The 22,630-nt window shown below is 42.8% G+C and overlaps 1 protein-coding gene across 2 annotated transcripts; it reads right to left on the reverse strand.

Moving 5' to 3' along the window:
* Positions 1 to 848: 848 nt before the first annotated feature.
* LOC124258974 (E3 ubiquitin-protein ligase RNF34-like) lies at positions 849 to 21,621 on the reverse strand. 2 transcript variants are annotated; one of them, XM_046693039.1, is made up of 7 exons: positions 21,522 to 21,621; positions 18,904 to 19,083; positions 16,290 to 16,583; positions 14,931 to 15,017; positions 12,019 to 12,229; positions 10,613 to 10,645; positions 849 to 2,684 (listed from the first exon to the last, which is right to left on the reverse strand). In XM_046693039.1, the coding sequence occupies exons 2-7, from the start codon at positions 19,024 to 19,026 to the stop codon at positions 2,422 to 2,424; spliced, it is 1,011 nt and encodes a 336-aa protein (XP_046548995.1). In that variant the 5' UTR covers positions 19,027 to 19,083; positions 21,522 to 21,621; the 3' UTR covers positions 849 to 2,421. The 2 variants fall into 2 exon arrangements, with proteins under 2 accessions (XP_046548995.1, XP_046548996.1); XM_046693040.1 differs by having other exon boundaries at positions 21,519 to 21,621.
* Between the last annotated feature and the right edge of the window lie 1,009 nt (positions 21,622 to 22,630).

A 22,630-nucleotide genomic window follows, 5' to 3' on the forward strand; every position in this document is an offset into this window, starting at 1 on the left:
CAGCACCATAGAGCAAGTAATCAGATCAAGAAAGAGTAGATTGTCACAAATTATGTCGTTCCAACTCATTGACTCAGAGGAGCCTGATCACAAAGATCATAAACACCAACCATTGTATTTGACTTAGAGTTGGGCGCTTACCGTTACATACTCTAATTCCAGAAGTCTTTGACAACAGCCAATCACAAAAAGGTTATACTGAATCCACGGCTCATTAACATAATAAGTTGTTTCTCACTGAACATCAAACAAAACTGATTCTAACATATTTGTTTTCAATATTTTTAAAGGAAAAACAAGGATTTTGCATAATTCTTAAAAATAGGTATTCATAAAATTGGAATGCTTTGAATAGCATCCACAAGAAGAAAGATAAGGACTACATCATCTGAATATTTTTTGAAACCCATGAAGTTGGATTCCATACATACAATACTATACAATTATAGACTCTTGTAGAGGTCGATATCGGTTTTTATTGACCTGAGTAAAACAATATTGTATTGTTTTTCTCAGGTCAATAAAAACCGATATCGACCTCTACAAGAGTCTATAATTGTTTTATTATATAATGAAAGAGAAACAGGTTTTAACATAAACTTTTAATGCACACACTGTGCCATCTATCCAAGTGATATGATTGGCTGAAAAGCGCGGGAAGCCCCTTTGTACGGGATTCCTTGTCTATTTTTAGTAACCCAAGTCAATATCGTAATTTATCAGAAAACTCAAGTCAATATCGTGTTTTGTAGTCAATCATGTGACGGTCTTTTGACCAATCGTGGTACAGGAAAAATACTACCTATATAATAAAACATTTTATACACCGTCGTCATGGTTGAGCAACTGGGCCAGGGTCACGATGCACAAATGTTTGTAGCGCTATGACATTTGCAAGCCTATAATAAACTATAGAGTTACAACAGGTCGTAACGTTACGAACGCTTCGTGGATCGGGACCCTGGAGAATCAGATATCTGAATACTAGGAGCCTTTACATGTTTATAAATGGCCAGGACATGCAAAAAACTGACAATATAAACTCAACAAAATCTATCACATATCTATCAAAATCTATCACATATCTATCAAAATCTATCAAAATATCACATATACATATGAAACACTATATACTTCACTGGTTCCTACACCAGCGCCAGCTCTAAAAACAACAGAATAATGTGTAATGTGTGGTAGGTGAAAAATCACACAAGGTTTATATATAGCATATATTTGTCTATAACCTTTTATAGTACATAATATTAGCCAGTTGTCATCTGTGAAGCAATTCAGAAATTCATGCAGTTCCTTATGCAAGTCTGAAGACAAAAGGCTTCAGTTGGATTGTTTTAGATTTAGACAGTTCATTTTGTTTATGCTGCTGTACAAATATTTGGTAGCACCACGTTTTCTAGCTAGTGTTAATACATGTACACCCCATTCTCCAGTAACACCCTATCTCCAGTAACACCCCGATCTCCAGTAATACCCCGATCTCCAGTAACACCCCTATCTCCAGTAACACCCCGATCTCCAGTAACACCCCTATCTCCAGTAACACCCTATCCCCAGTAACACCCCTATCTCCAGTAACACCCTATCTCCAGTAATACCCTATGTCCAGTAACACCCCGTCTCCAGTAACACCCCAGGTACTCCCGGTGACAAACAGCGTTTCATATCTTTTCGAATGGTCTCGTAATTGTCAGTTAACAGAAAGGAACTGATAATCCTTGCAGGAATAACAATTTTGCCGATCTAACCATCCCCAAATTAACCAATTATTACGACTGTCAACAGCTTTGACAGCCAAGCATGGTTGTACCTTGGTCCGGTCTAATAAAGTCATATTTGGCGGTTACGCAATTTGGAACCAGAACTGGTTCTTGAAAATACTGCCACCGAAAATCTGGTACCGTATCGCATATCGCAAGTTGCCGTGCGCAAAGGAAGCCGGGAACCAGCTTAGTACCGGAAGTAGCGCCTCACGAGACTTACAGGCCTTATAAGGACATATCTCGGATCTAAACTAACAATGACAGGGTTCAGGCACAACTCGGCACCTTGGTGCTGTGGACGCCCTTATCATCTCAGTTACGAAGATGAAGATTGCACCTAGTTGCAGTGTATGGACATAATGGATGGAGCATGTCTGACGTCAAGGATGTTTTATACCTTGGCTCGCATAAACAAAATAAATATATATTCAAAATATTGAAGAAACAACATACTTTTATCATGCTCATGAATTATGACGACAAAAGTCCATTATTAGTCTCCCAATGAAGAATTTCTAATACAAATGATAAAATACTTAAATGCCATGCATCTTCGTAATACTCCACGACAAAAACCTTTGATAACTCAATTCATCCGAATAGATTTGTTTGTAAATGTGATGACAGCAAAACTTGTCACACATTATAAAATAGTTGATGATGGTCGGATTAGTAATGACTGGCTGATGATGAAAGTTGTTCTGTCTCCAAGGCCACGATTAGGGCTATGACCGAACGCGATGTGGACAACGCAGCACCACATACTGTCGGCACATGGGACATTCAGCGAGACGCTGTCGCGGGAGGTGCATGTGATCATGTGACCACATTCCAACAAAACACAGTCAATAGTATTGTCCATGCATATCTTACACAGGTCCTGCTCCGAACTGGCAGTCGTTCCTGCTGAAATGGAAGAAGCAGCCATGACATAGTGAGTGAGTATTATATTACGCCGCTTTTAACAATATTCCAGCAATAACATGGTGGCGGACACCAGAAATGGGCCTCACACATTGTACCCATGTGGGGAATTGAACCCAGGAATTCAGCGGAACTAGCGAACACTTTAACCATTAGGCTACCCCACCGCCCCACATCACATGACAAATGCCACACACTTATCATTGATGGATACATACAAGTAGGACGACTCAATATATATACTTATATCTACCAATCAAAGGAAGAAATGCCAGACTTTTTCCTAAAACTACATTTAATCTGTTAAACTATCAAATGATAGTATGTCATAGTCATATATACAATTACAGAATGGTGATGAGGTCAATACCTGTTTTTATGGACCCGCGAAAAGCAATAACAAGTCCATAATTGTTTTATTATGTAATTACTGAAAAAAAAGCTTCTAAAAAGCAAAACATGTCCATTTACTCAAGAAAAGTAATTTTATTTTCGCTACAAACCAATAACGTTATGTCAACAATACTGTGACATGTAAACAATAGAATGATGTCATAGCTTGATGCTTCACATAAACAAAATCTATTTTTAGTAACTCAAGTCAATATGAATTTTGGTCGGACCTGGGTTGGAGTTAATAGGCTTTTCTGTCGACGGTCACATGACCGCCTCTAGACCAATCAGACAGCCGGAAAAATATGCATACATAATAATAAATAATATCTCTATTCAGAAGTACACTTTACAATTTTAAAAGTCATAGTTGAGACCCATATTCAACTGGAGCATTTACAGACCCAGTATATGCTGAACAAAGACTAAGGGTGCTTTGCAAACTGGGAATCTCTTAGAGTTAGCAAATGAATCACTTATCCCAGGCTTGCAACAGCTCGAGGTGTTTCTCACTCTTCCAAAATGGCGGAGTGATTACTGTTTGCCCTAATGAAGAATGTATTAGAAGAGTCTCGAGTGATGAACTTAGATTGTTAATGACTACATTGAACCTGTGGAACAAACTGAGGATGCTTGGATGTAAGCTGTTTTTGCCAATTTCCTAAGTTAAACTTTTCAAGTCAAACGATTTTTGTTCAGCCATCAAATTCAAATTTCCCAAAGCCACCTTTTGGGTTGGAAACGAAGTGACCTCATCAAACGATTGGTGCGATTGCAAGCGTCTGAAAGTTAGCTCTCCGTTGTCTGGTGAATCGCTGTACATCGCTTGCAAGTGATTGGTTGTTGCAATGCACCCAAAATGTACCAGCAATAGCATCAATGACCCAAGCAAATCAGCAGGGCTCCAGATAAGGGAAATAATTTAGTAAAATCTAAATATTTTTTATATTTGTATACTTATCCTGCACTACTTACTTCCTGCACTTATTGCTTACGGCTCGAAAAGCGTGGCTTGCCAGACGATGTCAAAAAGACGTAGAACTGCAATCACTTCCTGGTCTCGGCTGCTTACTCGTCTGCCCATGCGTCACCGGAAGGTGACGTCAGCCACCTCAGATTATTGCTTAGAAATCCCACAGATGGCAAAACTAAGCGGGGAGGTAGCTGATAGCACAGGGTGGGCCCTTATCATAAGTAGTGCAGGATAAGTATACAAATATAAAAATATTTAGATTTTACTAAATTTTTAACTAATCCTGCACTACTTACTTCCCGCACTTTATCCGACAGGCTGGAAGGTGGGCGTGTCATCTGAGGGATCGCTCGCTTACGTAATAGCAGCCAGCTCAATCCGTAATCCCGTGCTCGGAAGGCGTTGATAACGCCTATAACAGAGAGCGAATTAGCGAAAGTGACGATCAGGTAGCGGTAATTCGCAAATAAGACTTCGTCTTAAATGAAAAGAACCCACTAATTTTAAAGCTGGCGAAGCTTAAGGAATGCAGCAAAAGCATGGACTTGAAAAACAAGGATAACTCCTTAACTGACATACCTAGTTGTTTGTGAAGAAAACAACTCATTCCCCACATGGTGGTCCGTGGAAGGAAACACAAGGCAGGAGGGTCACTTTCTTGGGGAATGGCGAGTTGCTGAGCAACCACCAATGGTCGAAGCTGTGGACATCATTAACGCCCTTGACAGCCATGTCACGCAAGTAATGACTGGCAAACACTGTGTCCGACCGCCAAAACAACCTTGCATAATGGATGACACAGTGCAATTACTGTGAAGTGCCATAGTCGAAAACAAATGCCTCAATCTCGTGGGGATGAGAGGACGTGGGAGGGGTCCAGCCCAGCCGCTTTATACGCCTGAAGAATGGTTGTTCTTAACCATAAGGCAATAGTGTTTTGCTGACATCTGACTGCGGACCGGACAGTGGAAGAAATAAACGTTTCCTTGTACCACACGAACGCCTTTGGTGCGCGATCAATGTAAGTTTTGAGGCATCGAATCGGACATAACAGTAATTCCGCGATCGCCTTCAGAGCCAACAATAGATGATAATGGCGGGATGGAAAACTGGCGATCAGGGTTGTCCTGGTAGTTGGTTTTAGCAATGAAATCCCAACACATACCTAAGTGCACAGAACCATGACGACGGCGCTCAAACTTGATCCTAGTCACGTCAAGGCGTGAACCTCACTCCTCTAGCCGCGGTAAGCTAATGACAACAGAAATGCCGTCTTCCTGGATAAATCAGCGAGGGAAGCGTTATCAAGAGGTTCATACGGTGCACCCACGGAGATGGTCTAAAACAGTGTTGAGATTCCATGCCGGGCGATCTAAACTTCAACTTCTGGTCTTCAAGTCGGAATGAGCCGAAGCATGGCCTGTAATTCTGGGATTTTGGAAATCCTTCTGTCAGTGGGAATCGCTAAAACAGAGCTAATTGCCGCCAAATGCGTTGGCAATGGTGCCTCCCTTCAGACGCCTGGACGTTAGGAGATAAAGTAAGAAATCTGCTATGAACTGAGGAAGTCAGCGGATCCTGCTTCTTAGTAAAACAAAAACGTTCAAACGACTGCCACTTGTCGCCATACAAATGTCTAGTAGAAGTTCTGTGCGCCCGTCGCAATGGCTTTGGCTGCTCTAGCCGAAAACCCTTAGCACTCAGTGCTTTCTGCAAATGGTCCATGCGTGCAGATTGAATCGGTCTGGAGCCGGATCGCGAAGACGGCTGTGAGGGTGCACTAGAACGTTCCTCCCGCGGGTAGAGGGAAGGGATCTCCTACCACTAGACTTTGTAGAACGGAAACCAGTTCCTGGCTGGCCACCAAGGCGCGACCAAAATTAGTCGTAAGTAAGCAAGTTGTCTCCCTTGACTTTTGCGAGAACTTTGGGTAATAGAACTGGTGGCGGAACGATAATGCGCGTGAAGTCCCCTCCCATGATAGGCTGAGAGCATCCACCGCCCAAGCCGCTGGATCTGGGACTGGGGACACATACACTGGCAGTTGATGGTTTTGGCTGGTGGCAAACAGATCTATGTTTGGATAACCCAGTGCGTGACTTAAAAGAGTGAAGGCCTCCTTGTGTAGCATCCACTCCGCGGGGAGCAACTCTGTCGGTCTCGAGAGCGCGCCTGCTAGTATATTGCGGCACCCGAATATGCCGAACTCTCAACAGAATGTGGAGATCGCCGACCAGTTGAAAGAGCCGAAATGTCTGATCGAGGAGAAGCTGTGAGTGTGTCGACCCTTTGCCTTCGATGTATGTACCATATGCGACGCGTGGTGTTGTCTGTAGCCACTAGAAGACAAGTTCCTCGTGAGTCGATGTGCCCAATGATGAATAGCGAGGATCACGGCCTCCAACTCCAGACTGTTTATATGCCAGTTGATGTGTTGACCGACCACAGGCCGGAGGCTGTCTGGTCGTAAGTGAGCTTCCAACCCTGCAGGGAGGCGCCCACTAACAGTTGGCAATCCGGAGGCTGCTCTGTCAAAGAGACTCCTCCTAAGACGCTCAATGGGCGCAGTCCACCAAAGAAGATAGCGATGTAACTGAGGTGGAAGGCAAAACCGTTGATGAACGCCTGCCCGGATTTAATGTATGGTTGAAGAAAACGCTGCAGAGGACGGTTGAAGACGCCTCTGCTGGTAAGATCCTGCGCCGACGCCAACAATCCCAGAAGTGACTGCCACTCTCTGAGGGACAGAGGTTGGGAGAGTGCACGACGGGAATCAGAGACTGAATCTTGTCCCACCTGTCCAGGGAATCTGAACTAGGTTCTTGTCCGCCTGGAAATGGCCTCCGATGAACGCCAGAGTGTGAGTCGACAAGCCTCGATTTGTCCAAGTTGACCAGCCACCCTAGTTGGCGCAACAGACGAAGGGTGAAATCCCGCTGTTGTATAAGAAGTAGACGGTCTAACAGGTGCATAAGGCAATCGCCCAGGTACGGTCGAAATTGATGCCCCTCAAATGTAGATACCGGGAAATAGGAGTTGTGATACGCGGTGAACAACCACGGGCCGCTTGAAATTCCAAATGGGAGGACAGCCCATTGGAAATGTTGATTGTTGAAAATAAAGCGCAGGTACTTCCTGTCGCTGGGGCGTATTGGAACATGGAGGTATGCATCCTGTAGGTCCAGGCTGATGAGAAAGTCGCTGACGATACCATAGATTTGAGGTATTCGAGGGACGCCATTCGAAGTGCGGAGGACGCTCCAGGAAAGTCTCGCTGAAATAGGACAGATTGTGAATCATCCTCATTTTCGGACCCTTTCTTCGCACTAAGAATATTGGAGAATAAAACCCTGGTGTTATGATGGGATACGGAGGAGTTCGATGGCTCTTTTCTCCAACAAAATCGCTATGTTCTCCGCTAGAAGGTTGTGTTGAACCTGAGAGTGATTGTGCCGGAGCGGAACATTGTCAGAGGTGGATCGGAGAGGAGGGGAGCCAAACCCCTGCCTCAATATATCGGGTGACGATGGATCCTCTAGGATGGACCAATTTTCCCAAAAGATCCCTATTCTCCCACCTACCGGTGTAGGATAAACTGGGACGACTGGAGGTGGAGTGTCCAGTCGCATGCGGTCCCTCACTTCACTTGCCCTACGCCTCGCCGCCTCTGGGCGGAGCACGGCGACGCTGATATCCACCCCTGTCTGATCTAGGCTTGGCACCACGCCCCTGCCACGAGACGGCGCTGAGTTTCTGGCACTTAACAGACGGTCGCCGAGGCTGGTAGGTGTTGGATGACGCGGAGGCAGGACGCTGTCCCTTTGAAACGCTTTCAAGGCAGTCTCCCCTTTGGCAAAATCACACACCTGCCGATAAACATCATGAATGGCATCGCTAAACAGTGACGACGATGACCAGGGTTGGTGGAATAATTTCCGCTGAAATTCAATCCCATGAAGAAAAGGAGAGGAAGCCTTGTCGATTTAATTACGCACGCTGCTGGCAAGCCCGACCTAAGGTGTTCACGCAGGTCAGTGATCACTTTACCCTGCCATAGCATCATAGTTGTAAGATGATCCAGTCGATCCGGATTTATTTCCTTAAGATCCTGAGTGATGGCATCAGTCGCTGACGCCAATGCCGATATAGGGCGGAGCATACGCTTAAGCTCTAAGTCCAAAGCCGCCGACCCTTTGTATCCTGAACTTTATAGGAGGACACAGAGGAAGAACCTGTCACACGCTTCATTTCCTCATCCACCTTAGTCACTGTCTGGGCAAAGTCCAAGCCATGAATAGGATAGTCATCACGACGCACTCTAGGCTTTAATAGTTGGGTTGAGAGACATTCCCGCCAAATCTTCATCAAGGGTAGAGAGAATCTCTGACCGCTTCATGTGCTGGTAACATTAAGGAAGGCGAGTCCCAAATAGTAAGTGACTTTGCAACATCAGGGCCTGGTGAAGGGACTGAGGCTATTAAACGATCAGCAATCCAGTCAAACACGCGGATCAAAGCCAAGGTGATTAGAGCCCGCGGTCTTCCTCATAGTCTGGGGCAAAGTCCCTCTCAGAGGACGGTGAACTAAACGCAAAGGGGAACGGCTACGGCAGACGACGCCTTTAGCAGAAGACGCTTTACTACGAGGTCTCGACCTATGTTCGCCTGTCGAAGACGTGGACGAACGGGAGACGTTAGCGAGGCACAGGAGCAGACAAAGTTGACAAGATAGGCACCGATGCTGGAGGGGGCAGAGGCTCAAATCGCCGGAGGTGGCAAAGGTGGCAAAGGCGCTGGAGGCTCGTGAGGGGAGAGAGGCTCGATGTAGCTGGTGGCATAAACGCATAGGCGCTGATGTACCGGGCTTGACCTGATAGTAAAGTCAAGAGAGTGCTGAGCGTGGATACATCAAACTGCTGGTGGTCGATGGCGCTTTGCATCATAGACTTGAGGCATTGAAACCCCGTGATGTGGTTGATACGCATAAGGCGCCTGCCCCGGAACACTGGCTGGGGTGTCTGATACGGCGCAAACTGCTGGCCCATCGGTCGCTGTGGAGATGACATCGGCAACAGCGAGGAGGTGAGGGAGTGTGCTGCCGAAGCGCCAGGCCGCCGATCCAAGCGCCGACGGCTGCAAGCCAAGCCGCCAAACGCTGCCAAACACCCGCGACATAAGCGCTAAGACATAATCTGAATGCTGGTGACAGGCGATTCGCTGACACAGTTGACGCCGCAACACTTGACGACGAGTGGTCGCCAAGACCGTGTCGAAGTAGTAGACATACTCTTCCGCCTCTGTTGTCCCAGGCTTCTTAACAACCTGTAGATAAACGGAGAAACTCTTGGGTGATAGCACAGCGCAGCTGGCACATTTATGGCCAGGGTACATTGAGTAGTACATTTCAAACATCGGGATGAGGGTCTTTACGAGACTTCCCACCTCGACAATGTATACAACTGGCGCTGTACATAGATCTGCAATGAAGCAGAAACCCAGTAAACGCACATACAAAGTAATGAATATAACAGCAAAGTTGAGAACAAAAGTCTCAAAATAACTGAAAGTTTAAGAGACCATAATACAGGCACAATAAATATACCACTATTATATGGTATAGTATATAAGCCTGAACCAAATGAAACACAACGACGTATCAAATAATGCAAAGTGTTTTAATGGCGAAGTGAAAGTGTGATGACGGGACCGTATAAACGAATCCACATCACTACACAGAACTACTGAATGACAAAAAGAAAGTGAAAGATAATACCTACACTTTCGTGAGAGGTACAAAAACAAAATACACACAAAGTCAGTCTTTATTAATGCTTCACAAAATATAATCCCGTAGGATACAAGTTGAGCTGGCAACAACACGTCTAACGAAGCGTCCGAAAAGCAATAATCTGAGGTGGCTGACGTCACCTTCCGGTGACGCATGCGCAGACGAGTAAGCAGCCGAGACCAGGAAGTGATTGCAGTTCTACGTCTTTTTGACATCGTCTGGCAAGCCACGCTTTTCGAGCCGTAAGCAATAAGTGCAGGAAGTAAGTAGTGCAGGATTAGTTAAAAATTTAGAAAACGTAGCAGATACTCGCACCACGGCAATGGTGCACGGTCTTAGAATCATTTACGGACGTATTTATCAAAAAAAAGTATTGTTTATTGACCTGTTTACGCAAGACTAGCAATGTTGTGGTGCATATATGAAACGAAACACAAGATTACTGATACTCCATTAAATTCCACTCAGTACTCTAAATGTACTCTTAAGGTTTTCCAGTACTCCTATATTGAAAAAATAAGGAGTAAGTACTCCTGATGTTGAAAAATTGTCTGCATCCTGAAGTCAGTGAGTGAGTATGGTTTTATGTCGCTTTTAGCAATATTCTAGCAAAATCATGGCAGGCAACACCAGAAATGGGCTTCACACATGGTAACCATGGGAGGAATCAACCCAGGTCTCCAGCATGAAAAGTAAATGCTGTAACCACTAGGCTACCCACCAGCCCTAGGCATCCAAGTAAACTATTAATACTTACTTAATTTATCTGCATTCTCTCTCATCTTGTCAGCTGTAAATAGAAGAAAGAAGTGTGAGAAGGTCGCAAACAATGACCAATATACAGATCCATAGCTCTGTAGCTGTCATGGTGTCACTCAAAAATATTCAAAACCATTTCCTATCCAACATATATTCTATGCCGAAAACATGTAACACAGTATCCTAACCACTCATAGGCGGAACCAGACAGGGCTGCCCACCCCATCTTTTGTCCTGCAAGTTTATAGTTTAATAAAATGACCATTGAAACTCTTGTGAAAATGGATGAAAAGGAACTGTGCACCTCCCCACCCCCACCCTTTCTGAACTATGCAACGCCCCCTCTCAAAAAGCTGTATCCGATCCAACCACATAACAGTTTGGGACAATGCTGAAATGCTGAGATGCTGAAACGCATTTGGGGAATCAAACCCAGACCTGTGGCATGATGAGACAAAGTTTCAACCACAAGGCTACCCAAGCGCCGCCATCTATTGCCTACTGTCTGTAGTCTCCAGTAGTGATGATGCTCGGTTAAGTCACATCAACATGCAATCCCACCTGGTACCCATTCTCAGATGCCATACTCACTAACTTGAATAGACACCACATGTTATCACAAACCATCTCAAATGTATATTCACATGACTGGCGTCAAATGGTGTCACACATGAAGATGTCATGTCCACAGATTTGTCGTTAACAAATTTAACTTGATTGCGAATGTCTGAGAACTTATTTCATGATTCAGTTTCAGGAAGAGTTAATTTTGGATACTTTGTTTGCATGGTGGACACATGCTGTTGCTGCATTTACAATTGTTCTACCTACAGAATGCAACCATAATCTGGGCTGAGTTACTTCCCTTTATATTACATCCATGTTTACATCTTGTTTGTGTTATTTATTTGCCTTGAATCTGAATAAGTTCACTGAAAAAGACTTGAATTTTTGCATATAAATATAAAACAGAATTTCATGTGTAGTTAGAGTATAATTCCAGGATTTTTAAAGTCATTTTCAAGAAAAATGCTGATTGTTGGCCTTTTCAAGACAAACTCTACAATTCAAGGCTTTCCTAGTCACCATGGATGTGAGTGAGTGAGTGAGTGAGTGAGTGAGTGAGTGAGTGAGTGAGTGAGTGAGTGAGTGAGTGAGTGAGTGAGTGAGTGAGTGAGTGAGTGAGTGAGTGAGTGAGTGAGCGAGCGAGACGAAATATGGTCTTATGCTGTTTTCAGCAATATTCCTGCAATATCACAGCATCAGACACCAGAAATGGGCTTCAGACATGGAGAATTGAGAGCAGGTCTTCGGCATAACCAGGGATCTTTAACAAATAACCTGACCACCCACAATGTGAACCCAGCTGTCCTGGGGACAGAAAACACTGCGTTCCCCAGTTACCTTTGTCTTTGTTTAACTGCTCTTCATTCCACAGCCGCTTCACTCGTTCAGTGAGTTCCGACTTTTCACAGCACCCCTTGTAATCGACAAAGTTATTTGCAAGGACCTCTTTCAGTTGCCTGACTGTCAGCGTGTCGACCTCCTCCACAGACGAAATATTATCCAGCCTCATACGGGGAACTTGATCTAATACTGGCGAGTCCTGCAATACCTGAGGGTAAGAGATTCATGGCAGTGTTTGAACCCTGCATTTGATTCAGTAGGTATATATGACCTAAGTCTGTCACAGCAGAGTGACTACTAGAACATCTTGAATGAATGCATCTTGTAAAAAACAATAACAAGTATCCAAGTTTGTTGGCTGTCTACCTCTCAATATTTCAGCTATAAGATGGCAGCCTGTAAGATTTTTGCTGCAGAGAATAAACTATGAGGCGAATATGAAACATGTGAGTGGATAATTGTAACTATATATTCTTGGATACGTTTTGTTCATGCTGACAACATGTCATGGTAAACATGTGTTCATTTATTGCAATGATGAGTGACCACATAAATTAAATATGTGAGGTGAAAGTGGGTTTAACGTCGTGCTTGAGAATATTTCGCTCATATGACGACGTGCATGCGTGTGTATGTGTGGCTGCTTGTACTAGGCCAGACTGAAGCTGGTTTTATAGTGCTAGCCCACTGAGATACCATGCCGCAGTGAAGCATGAATACCCCACTCAGACACATTATACTGACTCCGAGCCGACCAGTCCTTGTTGTACCCATTAATGCTGAGCGCCAGGCAGGGACCAACAAGTACCATATTTTAACATCTTTTGGTATTACGCGGTCGGGGATCGAAACCACGACCTTCTGCTCTCTGGGCAGACGTTCTAACCACTACACGGAGGCGGTCAATTAAAATATGGAAGAGTGTTGGATTCATCCTGCTGGGCTTGGATACATTTAACTTTGCATCTCTAACTGATATAAGTTCACATTTCAGTAAAAACTCCCCTATTTAAGAAACTCATCAACTTGCAATTGCGAATAATGAACTGAATTGATGAAGGGATACGGTTCAATTCACAGAATACGCGAGTGAATTATAACAGCCCCAGTCTAAATCCATATTTTGAGCAACAATCCATGCAGTCAGGTCACGACGACATGCAATCAACCAGTTTACCAAGCACGACCAGCAGATCCATTTCATTGCTTGTTATGGTGATCATAGGTCGCTGGGACGTTTTCTAACCCAGAGTCTCTACAGGGAAATACTGAAGTATGATATGTGTTACCATAGGCCATATCCAAGCTGACTACACCACCATCTCATTAAGGGCTACTACAGATTACCAGTCATCAAACTTTAGGGTCTTTTCAAGGCCAAATCAACAATTTTAGGGCCCTTTAGAAATGCATATAAAACATCCAGACAACTTTTGTGTGTGTGTGTGTACTTACACCTCATATTGCAAATGGAGGTGTACTGAGAATTTTGAAGGAGTACTGACATGTTTTCGTGTGAGAGAGTTGGTGAAGTGGTTTGTCTGGACGATTCATCGATCACTATTTCCAACAATGGGTGCAACTTCTACCAGCTCTTTTCAGTCACGGTTTGTAACTTGTACCCGCCCTTGTGGCCACTGGTCGCATAACCAAACGTAATAGTTCATTGATTAATTCCTCCACTAATTTCGTCGATGAAAATGTTTCTGATCCCGATTTAGACCCACTGTTTCCTCGTTATTTGTTGACATGTTGGATGCTAGCCCCGATTCTATGACGTTTCGTCCTACTTTATTTTCGCATAATCGATAGATTTCTGTTGTTTTTGTCTATTACTTTTCAAATGAATTGTAAATATTCTAATGGTGTATGTTACTGCCTTGCATATGATAATACCGACACAATGTATGCACAGTTCTCAGTAACAAAGTGATATTTTAAATTAGTGTAAATAAATTTGAAGATGAGTGAGAAATAACAGAGCGACTGTTTGATGAGCGAAATATCTGGTCCGACAGTGTAGGGTTTAGCCAATCGAAAATTAGTGACGCCATATTGTTGCATGGCAACGCAAGGGTGAGGTGAGGTGAGGTGAAATTGGGTTTAACGTCGTACTTGAGAATATTTCGCTCATATGACGACATGAATGCGTGTGTATGTGTATGTGCGGCTGCTTGTACTAGCCCAGACTGAAGCTGGTTTTATAGTGCTAGCCCACTGAGATACCATGCCGCAGTGAAGCATGAATACCCCACTCAGACACATTATACTGACTCCGAGGCGACCAGTCCTTGTCGTACCCAATAATGCCGAGAGCCAGGCAGGGACCAACAAGTACCATATTTTAACGTCTTTTGGTATGACGCGGTCGGGGATCGAACCCGCGACCTTCCGCTCTCCGGGCGGACGCTCTAACCACTATACCACGGAGGCGGTCTGGCAACGCAAGGGATTCTCACTGCTGGGGTTTCCTCATGTGTCAAATCGCGTTTGGCAAAAGAAACTCTTGACACCAAGTATTGATCCGAAATAGATTTCCATTTGCACGATACGACCAGAAATTAACTGTTAGACGTACAAAGGTATTTATGTGCGTACATGATGCGTTTGAAATCTTACTTTGTGTCATACCTCATTGATTTTGAGGCGAACATTACGCCTGATGCCCCTTATCTGTAGCCCTGTATAAGTGGTTGAAGAAACACAGGGTTGATCGATTGTGGGGCCGACAAAGGGAGGTAACTATTCGCTACATCATGGCACTGGGAAGGTTTTGTCTCATGATGGCAAATTAATTAACACACATTGCCATTGCAAGGTATATTCTATTTTCTATAACTTGACAAATTTTGCTAAATTAAGGTCTTTAAGGTTCAAATCACCATTGCTGATGGGAGTATACCCAGTACCTGCATGGGCTCCTCTGTGGGAGTGTCTCCATCTGTCTGTGTGTCTGTTGGTGGCACATCTGGCACAGTATCTTCTCTCATCCGCTCCTGTGAACAAATAAGGATGCAGACAAATTCATCTTTAAAACAAGACAAACAGTAATACAGCTATCTCATGCCCTTCCTCCTTGAGTTGACAGATATACGCCCCTCCCTCTCTACTCAATACAAGCACGACTTACCACCAGCTGATGTACAAGTCTCTCATGCTCCGCCTCCTTGAGTTGATGGACAGATATACGCCCCTCCCTCTCTACTCAATACAAGCAGGACTTACCACCAGCTGCTGTACCAATCACTCATGCTCCGCCTCCTTGAGTTGATTGACATATATACATCCCTCCCTCTCTACTCAGTACAAGCAGGACTTACCACCAGCTGCTGTACCTGTCTCTCATGCTCCACCTGCTAGTTGATAGACAGACATAAATCCCTCCCTCTCTACCAAATGCAAGCAGGACTTACCACCAGCTGCTGTACAAGTCTCTCATGCTCCGCCTCCTTGAGTTGATTGACAGATATACATCCCTCCCTCTCTACCCAATACAAGCAGGACTTACCACCAGCTGTTGTACCAGTCTCTCATGCTCCGCCTCCTTGAGTTGATGGACAGATATACATCCCTCCCTCTCTACCCAATACAAGCAGGACTTACCACCAGCTGCTGTACCAGTCTCTCATGCTCCGCCTTCTTGAGTTGATGGACAGATATACATCCCTCCCTCTCTACCCAATACAAGCAGGACTTACAACCAGCTGCTGTACCAGTCTCTCATGCTCCGCCTCCTTGAGTTGATTGACAGATATACATCCCTCCCTCTCTACCCAATACAAGCAGGACTTACCACCAGCTGCTGTACAAGTCTCTCATGCTCCGCCTCCTTGAGTTGATGGACAGATATACATCCCTCCCTCTCTACCCAATACAAGCAGGACTTACCACCAGCTGCTGTACAAGTCTCTCATGCTCCGCCTCCTTGAGTTGATTGACAGACATAAATCCCTCCCTCTCTACCCAATACAAGCAGGACTTACCACCAGCTGCTGTACCAGTCTCTCATGCTCCGCCTCCTTGAGTTGATTGACAGATATACATCCCTCCCTCTCTACCCAATACAAGCAGGACTTACCACCAGCTGCTGTACAAGTCTCTCATGCTCCGCCTCCTTGAGTTGATTGACAGATATACATCCCTCCCTCTCTACCCAATACAAGCAGGACTTACCACCAGCTGCTGTACAAGTCTCTCATGCTCCGCCTCCTTGAGTTGATTGACAGATATACATCCCTCCCTCTCTGCCCAATACAAGCAGGACTTACCACCAGCTGCTGTACCAGTCTCTCATGCTCCGCCTCTGAGTTTGAGACAGATCCTCGGCTGTAGTGGAGTATCACAAGGTCAATGAGGTCATGTTTTTCACGGCACATATTGGTAGGAATATTGTGGCTGTCAAGGAAGCATCTCATGTCCTTGACCTTCCACTCTTGCAAGATTTGGCGGCTAAAGTTCCCAGAGACAATAATTCGGCACTTTTGACATTGTCTATCACGTTTATTTGCTTCTTTTGGCAGACACGTTGAGCAAAATTGACGTTTACAATCTCTGCACATTTTCTGAAAAAAAAAGAAAAGAAAAACAAAACATTAGAAAAGGCAATGACTGTCTGATGGATTATTTCATATTTGGTGTACCTATTTACACCATTACCTAAATTACATATTGTTATGAGAGTGTGTTTTTTGTCATTTGTAATATCACATTGATTAAGTGATAGTTATTATGGGTCACAATGTTTAAAGTTTTGAGTGTGGGTTTTGGCTCACATCTCGCATCATATATGTTCAATGGCAATAGTATTTGTAGCGGAACACCTTTTTGATAGCGCTTCAGAGTTGCCTCCCTTGGCAAGTATTTGTTTTGACTTCTGGCTTTCATCATGTCATGTGCTCGAGAAAATCCCGCATCGTTCTGCGAGAATAATGATGGAGGCTAGCTTTGCCAGAATGCTCGAGAACTGTGTAAGAGCTATATAAAGGCTGGTAGTTGAGTTGTGCTGCACGGGACTTTCACATGACTGGATTTATACACATCTGTCTGACATCATCAAGTTGTTCAACGTGCTTGTCTATTCAACTGCTGCCATTGTAAACAACCTTCAATCAGTATATCTGTTCTGACTGTAAATGTCAAGACTCTAGTGAGTTAATATTTTATATTTGTGACCCAATAGTTTATATTTGTGACTCAATTGCATTGTACTAGAAATCTGTATTGTCATTCATTGTTTGTTCAATATATTATTGAATATTTTAGAATTGTCTGTGTTCTATTTTGCTGGTTCAAAGGGGACGCTTAAACCTTTTGTCACAGTAAATTATTAACCGTAAGAATATTTTATGGAGGGAGAAAAAAGCTCTTTGGGTTGTTGTTGAACTCATGTAAAACTCACATACAGCGATTAGTCAGGTCAGTCAAAGTAGAGATCCATAATCTACTGATCATGTTGGACATTTCATTTATTTCCAATTTCATATAGACTACTGAAACATACAACATTATGGAGGACAACTTATTGTATATTGCATAGAGCGATGTTTCGATGTAGATTCTTAGTTATCAAGCTAAAATAACAGTGAAAGAATCTACATGGAAACGTCGCTCTATGCAATAAACAAGAAGCTGTCATCCATAAAGTTGTATGCTTCATTTTAACTAACCAACTTCTAGAATGTTGATCAAACAATCAGATAAACTATCCTTATTACAAACACACCTATAATGAACTACAGATATAACAAATACAACTAGAGATCCCTTTGAGATTGATATAACTGTAGTTTACATTATTATTTACATAACATTTATTTGCATGTTGATATTTATCTTAGATGTCGATTCATAGGCGGATCCAGGAATTGTCAAAGGGGTCTTTAGTCATTTTCAAAACGGTGGGGGTGGGGTTCGAACCCCCTGAACCCACCCCTTGGATCCACCAATGCGGTTAGTGTCATGTTTGTTTGTACATGTATTTCATTATTTTGATAAACAAATTACTTCTTACAGCTCAAGAAATAGTTAAGATATGGTTACTGGGGCTTTTGGAAGGGACATAGAAAGTACATGTAAGAATCTTGTCAGTTCATCAATCTAAATCTTGATAATGGGGAACATGTCAACAATGCTAAACTTTCAAAATATCATTTCTTATTTATATTCTCTACATTGAATAAAAAAATAAGTGAGTTTATGTTTCCATCTTTCTGACTGAGAGTAGCAGCACCAGGTAGGAATGAGGTGTTAGAAACTAAAGTAGAAATAACATTTAACAGTTCTGGGGAGTGTTCAATATTAAGGGGCCCTTTGGGCCTTCAAGTGCAGAGTAATGCTCATGATGTCAATCACTGGATTGTCTGGTCCAGACTCGTTTATTTACAGACTGGAATATAGCTGGAATAACGCTGACTGTTGCATTAAGCAAGAAATAAAAAACTCCAGCTTTAATTTTAACATTTGGGTAATTTATGTTATTTGTTTTTGATTGTTTGTGTTTAATCCCAGCACCCAGTAATATTCCAGCTATATGGCACCTTTCTGTAAATAATCATGTCTGGACAAGACAATCCAGTGATGAACAGTATGAGAATCGATCTATGCAATTGGAAATATGATGGCATGTGTCAAACCAAGTCAACGAGCCTGACCACCCGACCCTGTTGGTCGTCTCTTATGACAAAGCATGGGTTGCTGAAAACAAATTCTAACCCGGATCTTCACAGCAGACAAGCATGGCTTGCTAAAGACCAGTTGTAACACGGATCTTCATGGGGGGTCAAACATGGGTTGCTGAAGACCAGTTCTAACCCAGATCTTCACAGGTATGTTATGTAAGTTAAGCAACCACAGAGTTGAACCGTGAACACTGTTTGTACATACCTTCCGTTTGAAGATTGTGAACTCCGTAGCACATGATTCACATGCCATGGTTTTTGACAAGACTTCCTGATTGGTTACAATTGTCCCTTGATGTTGCTGGCCTCCCACGGCTCCCGCCCCCATCCGACCACGCCCGCGTCACCCACAGAGCATCAATGCCCACAGCTTAACACACCAGTCCTGTATAAGAAAAAACAAATGTCTACAAATGAGCAGATAACCACGGGATTCGAGATATGGTGAACCCTCGAAGGAGTAACTCTAGGAAAACCCTCAGTCAACTTTGACCAATCAAAATACAGAATACAAGGGTCTCTGAGCCAATGATATAGCAGCTTCTTAAAGTATGAACCTTCATGATCTGACTGACATCCTTGACTACAATGTCATGGCTGTTCTTATTACGTTTTAGCGGAGACCACATAACAGAGGGTATATGGTCTCTGGTTTTAGTGTAGTAGAAATAAAACAAAATTCTTTGTTTTTGACAGGAAGATGAAATTTAAATGGAATGAGCACGGTCACTATTATTCTCTATCAGGAACTGTCAGTTTATATTATTTTTAAGACAGAAAATCAGATAAGCTTCCTTGAATTCTTCACTTCTTCATACTGACAAATAACAGACTATGCTGATTGGTTGACATGACAATATGAAGTCCTTGCTGGATCTGACTCAGTGACTGATAACGGTGTATCAAACATAGCCTGTCCCATCGTCCTTGACGGTCTATTTTTGTAATGGGTGGTCTATTAAATAAGTAAGGCTGTCCTTTGGTCGGGGGAAATATTTGAAAAAATAAACTTAACTTGGCTTGAACTTTGTCTTATCTATTATTTATCATTGTTTTAGTTTTTTTGGACTGGCTATGTTTGTTCAGGACTGATCACTTTTTTGGACTATTTTATTCACTGCTGATAAATGTGCTGATAAGTTGAGTATCAGGTCCGATCCTAATGATTAAAAATAAGCATTGTTTCAGCAAAATAGTGACAGAGATTGTAACTCAGTAGCTTTGTGATGCCTTCTAATACAGAAAAGTAAAAGTAAAATGGTCAAAATCATTATTACATATAATAAATATATTTTAAAAGTGCAGCATATTTATTGTCACAGAAGACATATTGTCACAGAGTGAGTGAGTGAGTTAAAATTCATAGTCACATCAGCAGTATTTCGGCAATATCGTGACTAGAACACGTCCTACATGATAACCGAAGACAAATTAATGAGATAAGTGGTTTTATGTTTCCCCCAACCTATGTGAGAATCGAACCCGGGTCGTCGGCATGACGAGCGAACGCTTTAACCACTGGACTAACCCACCACCCTAACAGGATATGATACAAAATGTGAATTATGACATCCCTCAGTATACTTCACATGTTTTGCAGCACACAGTGACAACTAAATTGCGACATTTTATTCCAGAAATATTTCCAAGTATAAACAATCAGAGTAGTTTGAAAATATTTATTTCTTACCACCTGCCATTCAGATCTTAACGACCGCCTCTGTGGTGTAGTGGTTAGAGCGTCGTCCGCCCGGAGAGTGGAAGGTCGCGGGTTCGATCCCGACCGCGTCATACCAAAAGAAGTTAAAATATGGTACTTGTTGGTCCCTGCCTGGCGCTCGGCATCAATGGGTACAACAAGGACTGGTCGGCTTGGAGTCAGTATAATGTGTGTGAGTGGGGTATTCATGCATCACTGCGGCGTGGTTTCTCAGTGGCCTAAGCACTATAAAACCAGCTTCAGTCTGGGCTAGTACAAGCAGCCGCACCTACACATACACATGCATGCACGTCGTCATATGAGCGAAATATTCTCAAGCGCACGACGTTAAAACCCAATTTCACCTTACCTCAGATCTTAACTTTGAAACTACAAATTTTCCAGGAAGACATTTACCTTTAACAAATGATCATTTATGAATATAAACACACGCATGTAACCAGGGACAGTTATTGGAAAGTGCAATTGATATCAATTTCATATTATTCGCTGGGTATTGGCAAAATAGTTTGGGTATTGTAGTGGACTGACCGAGCTATTGCACACCTGTTTGTGGTTATCACTAGCCGAGATCTGTGAAATGGCCCTACACAGTCAAGACATAACGCTGATCATGGTTGAGGGGGTACAAAATAATAATATGCATACAATTATAAACATATATCGACAGTGACTAAATATCGGTGATGATGAATGTAAAGTGACTTTACCTGCCTAACTAGGTCTGCGTCTAAATACCCTACTATTGACCAAAGAACCCTCCCTGGAATACAACTTACAGACAACCTGTTCAGTGCCAAATGTCTATCCTGTCAGTACCACCTTGCTGTAAGTATCTCATCAATATTTGTATCAAGGTGTTCACAGGTGAAAATAGCTCATGGTGCTTGAATAATTTAGTATATTTCTGCTAGGTCACCGTGATAATTATTTTGTCAAGTTTGTGATTGTAATCACATGATCAGTAATCGATGATAAAGCTGGTCAAAATAGAAGACAATCGTCAAAATGGGGGGTCGAGCCAAACATCTAAAGTTACGACTCCGGTCTGGATAATTTCATCCTCTAAACACTACGTGAAGAGTAAATATCAGACATATTACCAACAATATCTATTCAATCGTCAGTCCACGGTCGGTGTGTCGTCTGTTTCTTCCGTCGCTCTAGACCTAACAGGAACTTGTATTCACCATTTTGACTGATTGACGTCACGCAAAAGCGAGAGTTGTCCTCCCTTGACAACCAAAATGCCCCATCTAGACTTGCCGCGGGTCTTATCGCCTTGTGAAAGTTTTATCGACTCTAGCGTTGTTATAATATCGATTCTTGTTATGTGCGAAAATATGACAAACCATTCAGAACACGCGTAATGGTTGCAGTGCTTTGATAAAAAATAATCCCGACTACTTAATTCGTTTATGGCATTATGTTATTGTTTAAAAAATCATGAAAAATATATATCGTCATATTGAAAGAACGTATCTAACAGAATTGTGCTGTCTAATGTGAAGTGTTTGATAAGAATCATGCGATTGACGGTGAGAGATTCAAATACACGCACATTCGTTTGTTGACATAACGGTTGTCACTGGTCCAACTGAGTGTATTTCTGATGATCTTGCGGGCTTGTTGTGGTGATTGTACGTGCGCTTTCAACAGTTTGCGGAACTAAAATTATATATCGCTACGAGCTTCAAAACAATAATATTATATCTGTATACATGTAACAAATCAACTTTAATCTTTAACATTGGGCATATATTTCACTTTTCTGGGAATATTTTAGTCTGACTTTTTGGGTAGACATTCATATATTTTCCAGCGAATTCATTTAAAATTCCACTTGGGGTATGACAGCAAGGTTACACGTATGTTCAGTTATTTTTGAGTTTCTGCTTTGGGATTTAATGTCGCGGTGTTTTTTTATAAATCTTATTCAATAAAAGAAATCCCATTTGTGATTATTAAACCCTTTTCAGAAATATAATAGGAAATATAAGGTGAACATGTAATAATTACGTCAGAATATGTCTTTAACAAGAGAGAGAGAGAGAGAGAGAGAGAGAGAGAGAGAGAGAGAGAGAGAGAGAGAGAGAGAGAGAGAGAGAGAGAGAGAGAGAGAGAGAGAGAGAGAGAGAAACACTTCATTGGAGGAGTCTTCTGAGGAAAAGGGGCGAGTGGTGACGAATGTCATTCCCATTCGTCACCACTC

Source organism: Haliotis rubra, unplaced genomic scaffold (genome assembly GCF_003918875.1).
Source record: "Haliotis rubra isolate DU_JTF1 unplaced genomic scaffold, ASM391887v1 Scf704, whole genome shotgun sequence".
Classification (NCBI taxonomy): Eukaryota; Metazoa; Mollusca; class Gastropoda; order Lepetellida; family Haliotidae; genus Haliotis; species Haliotis rubra.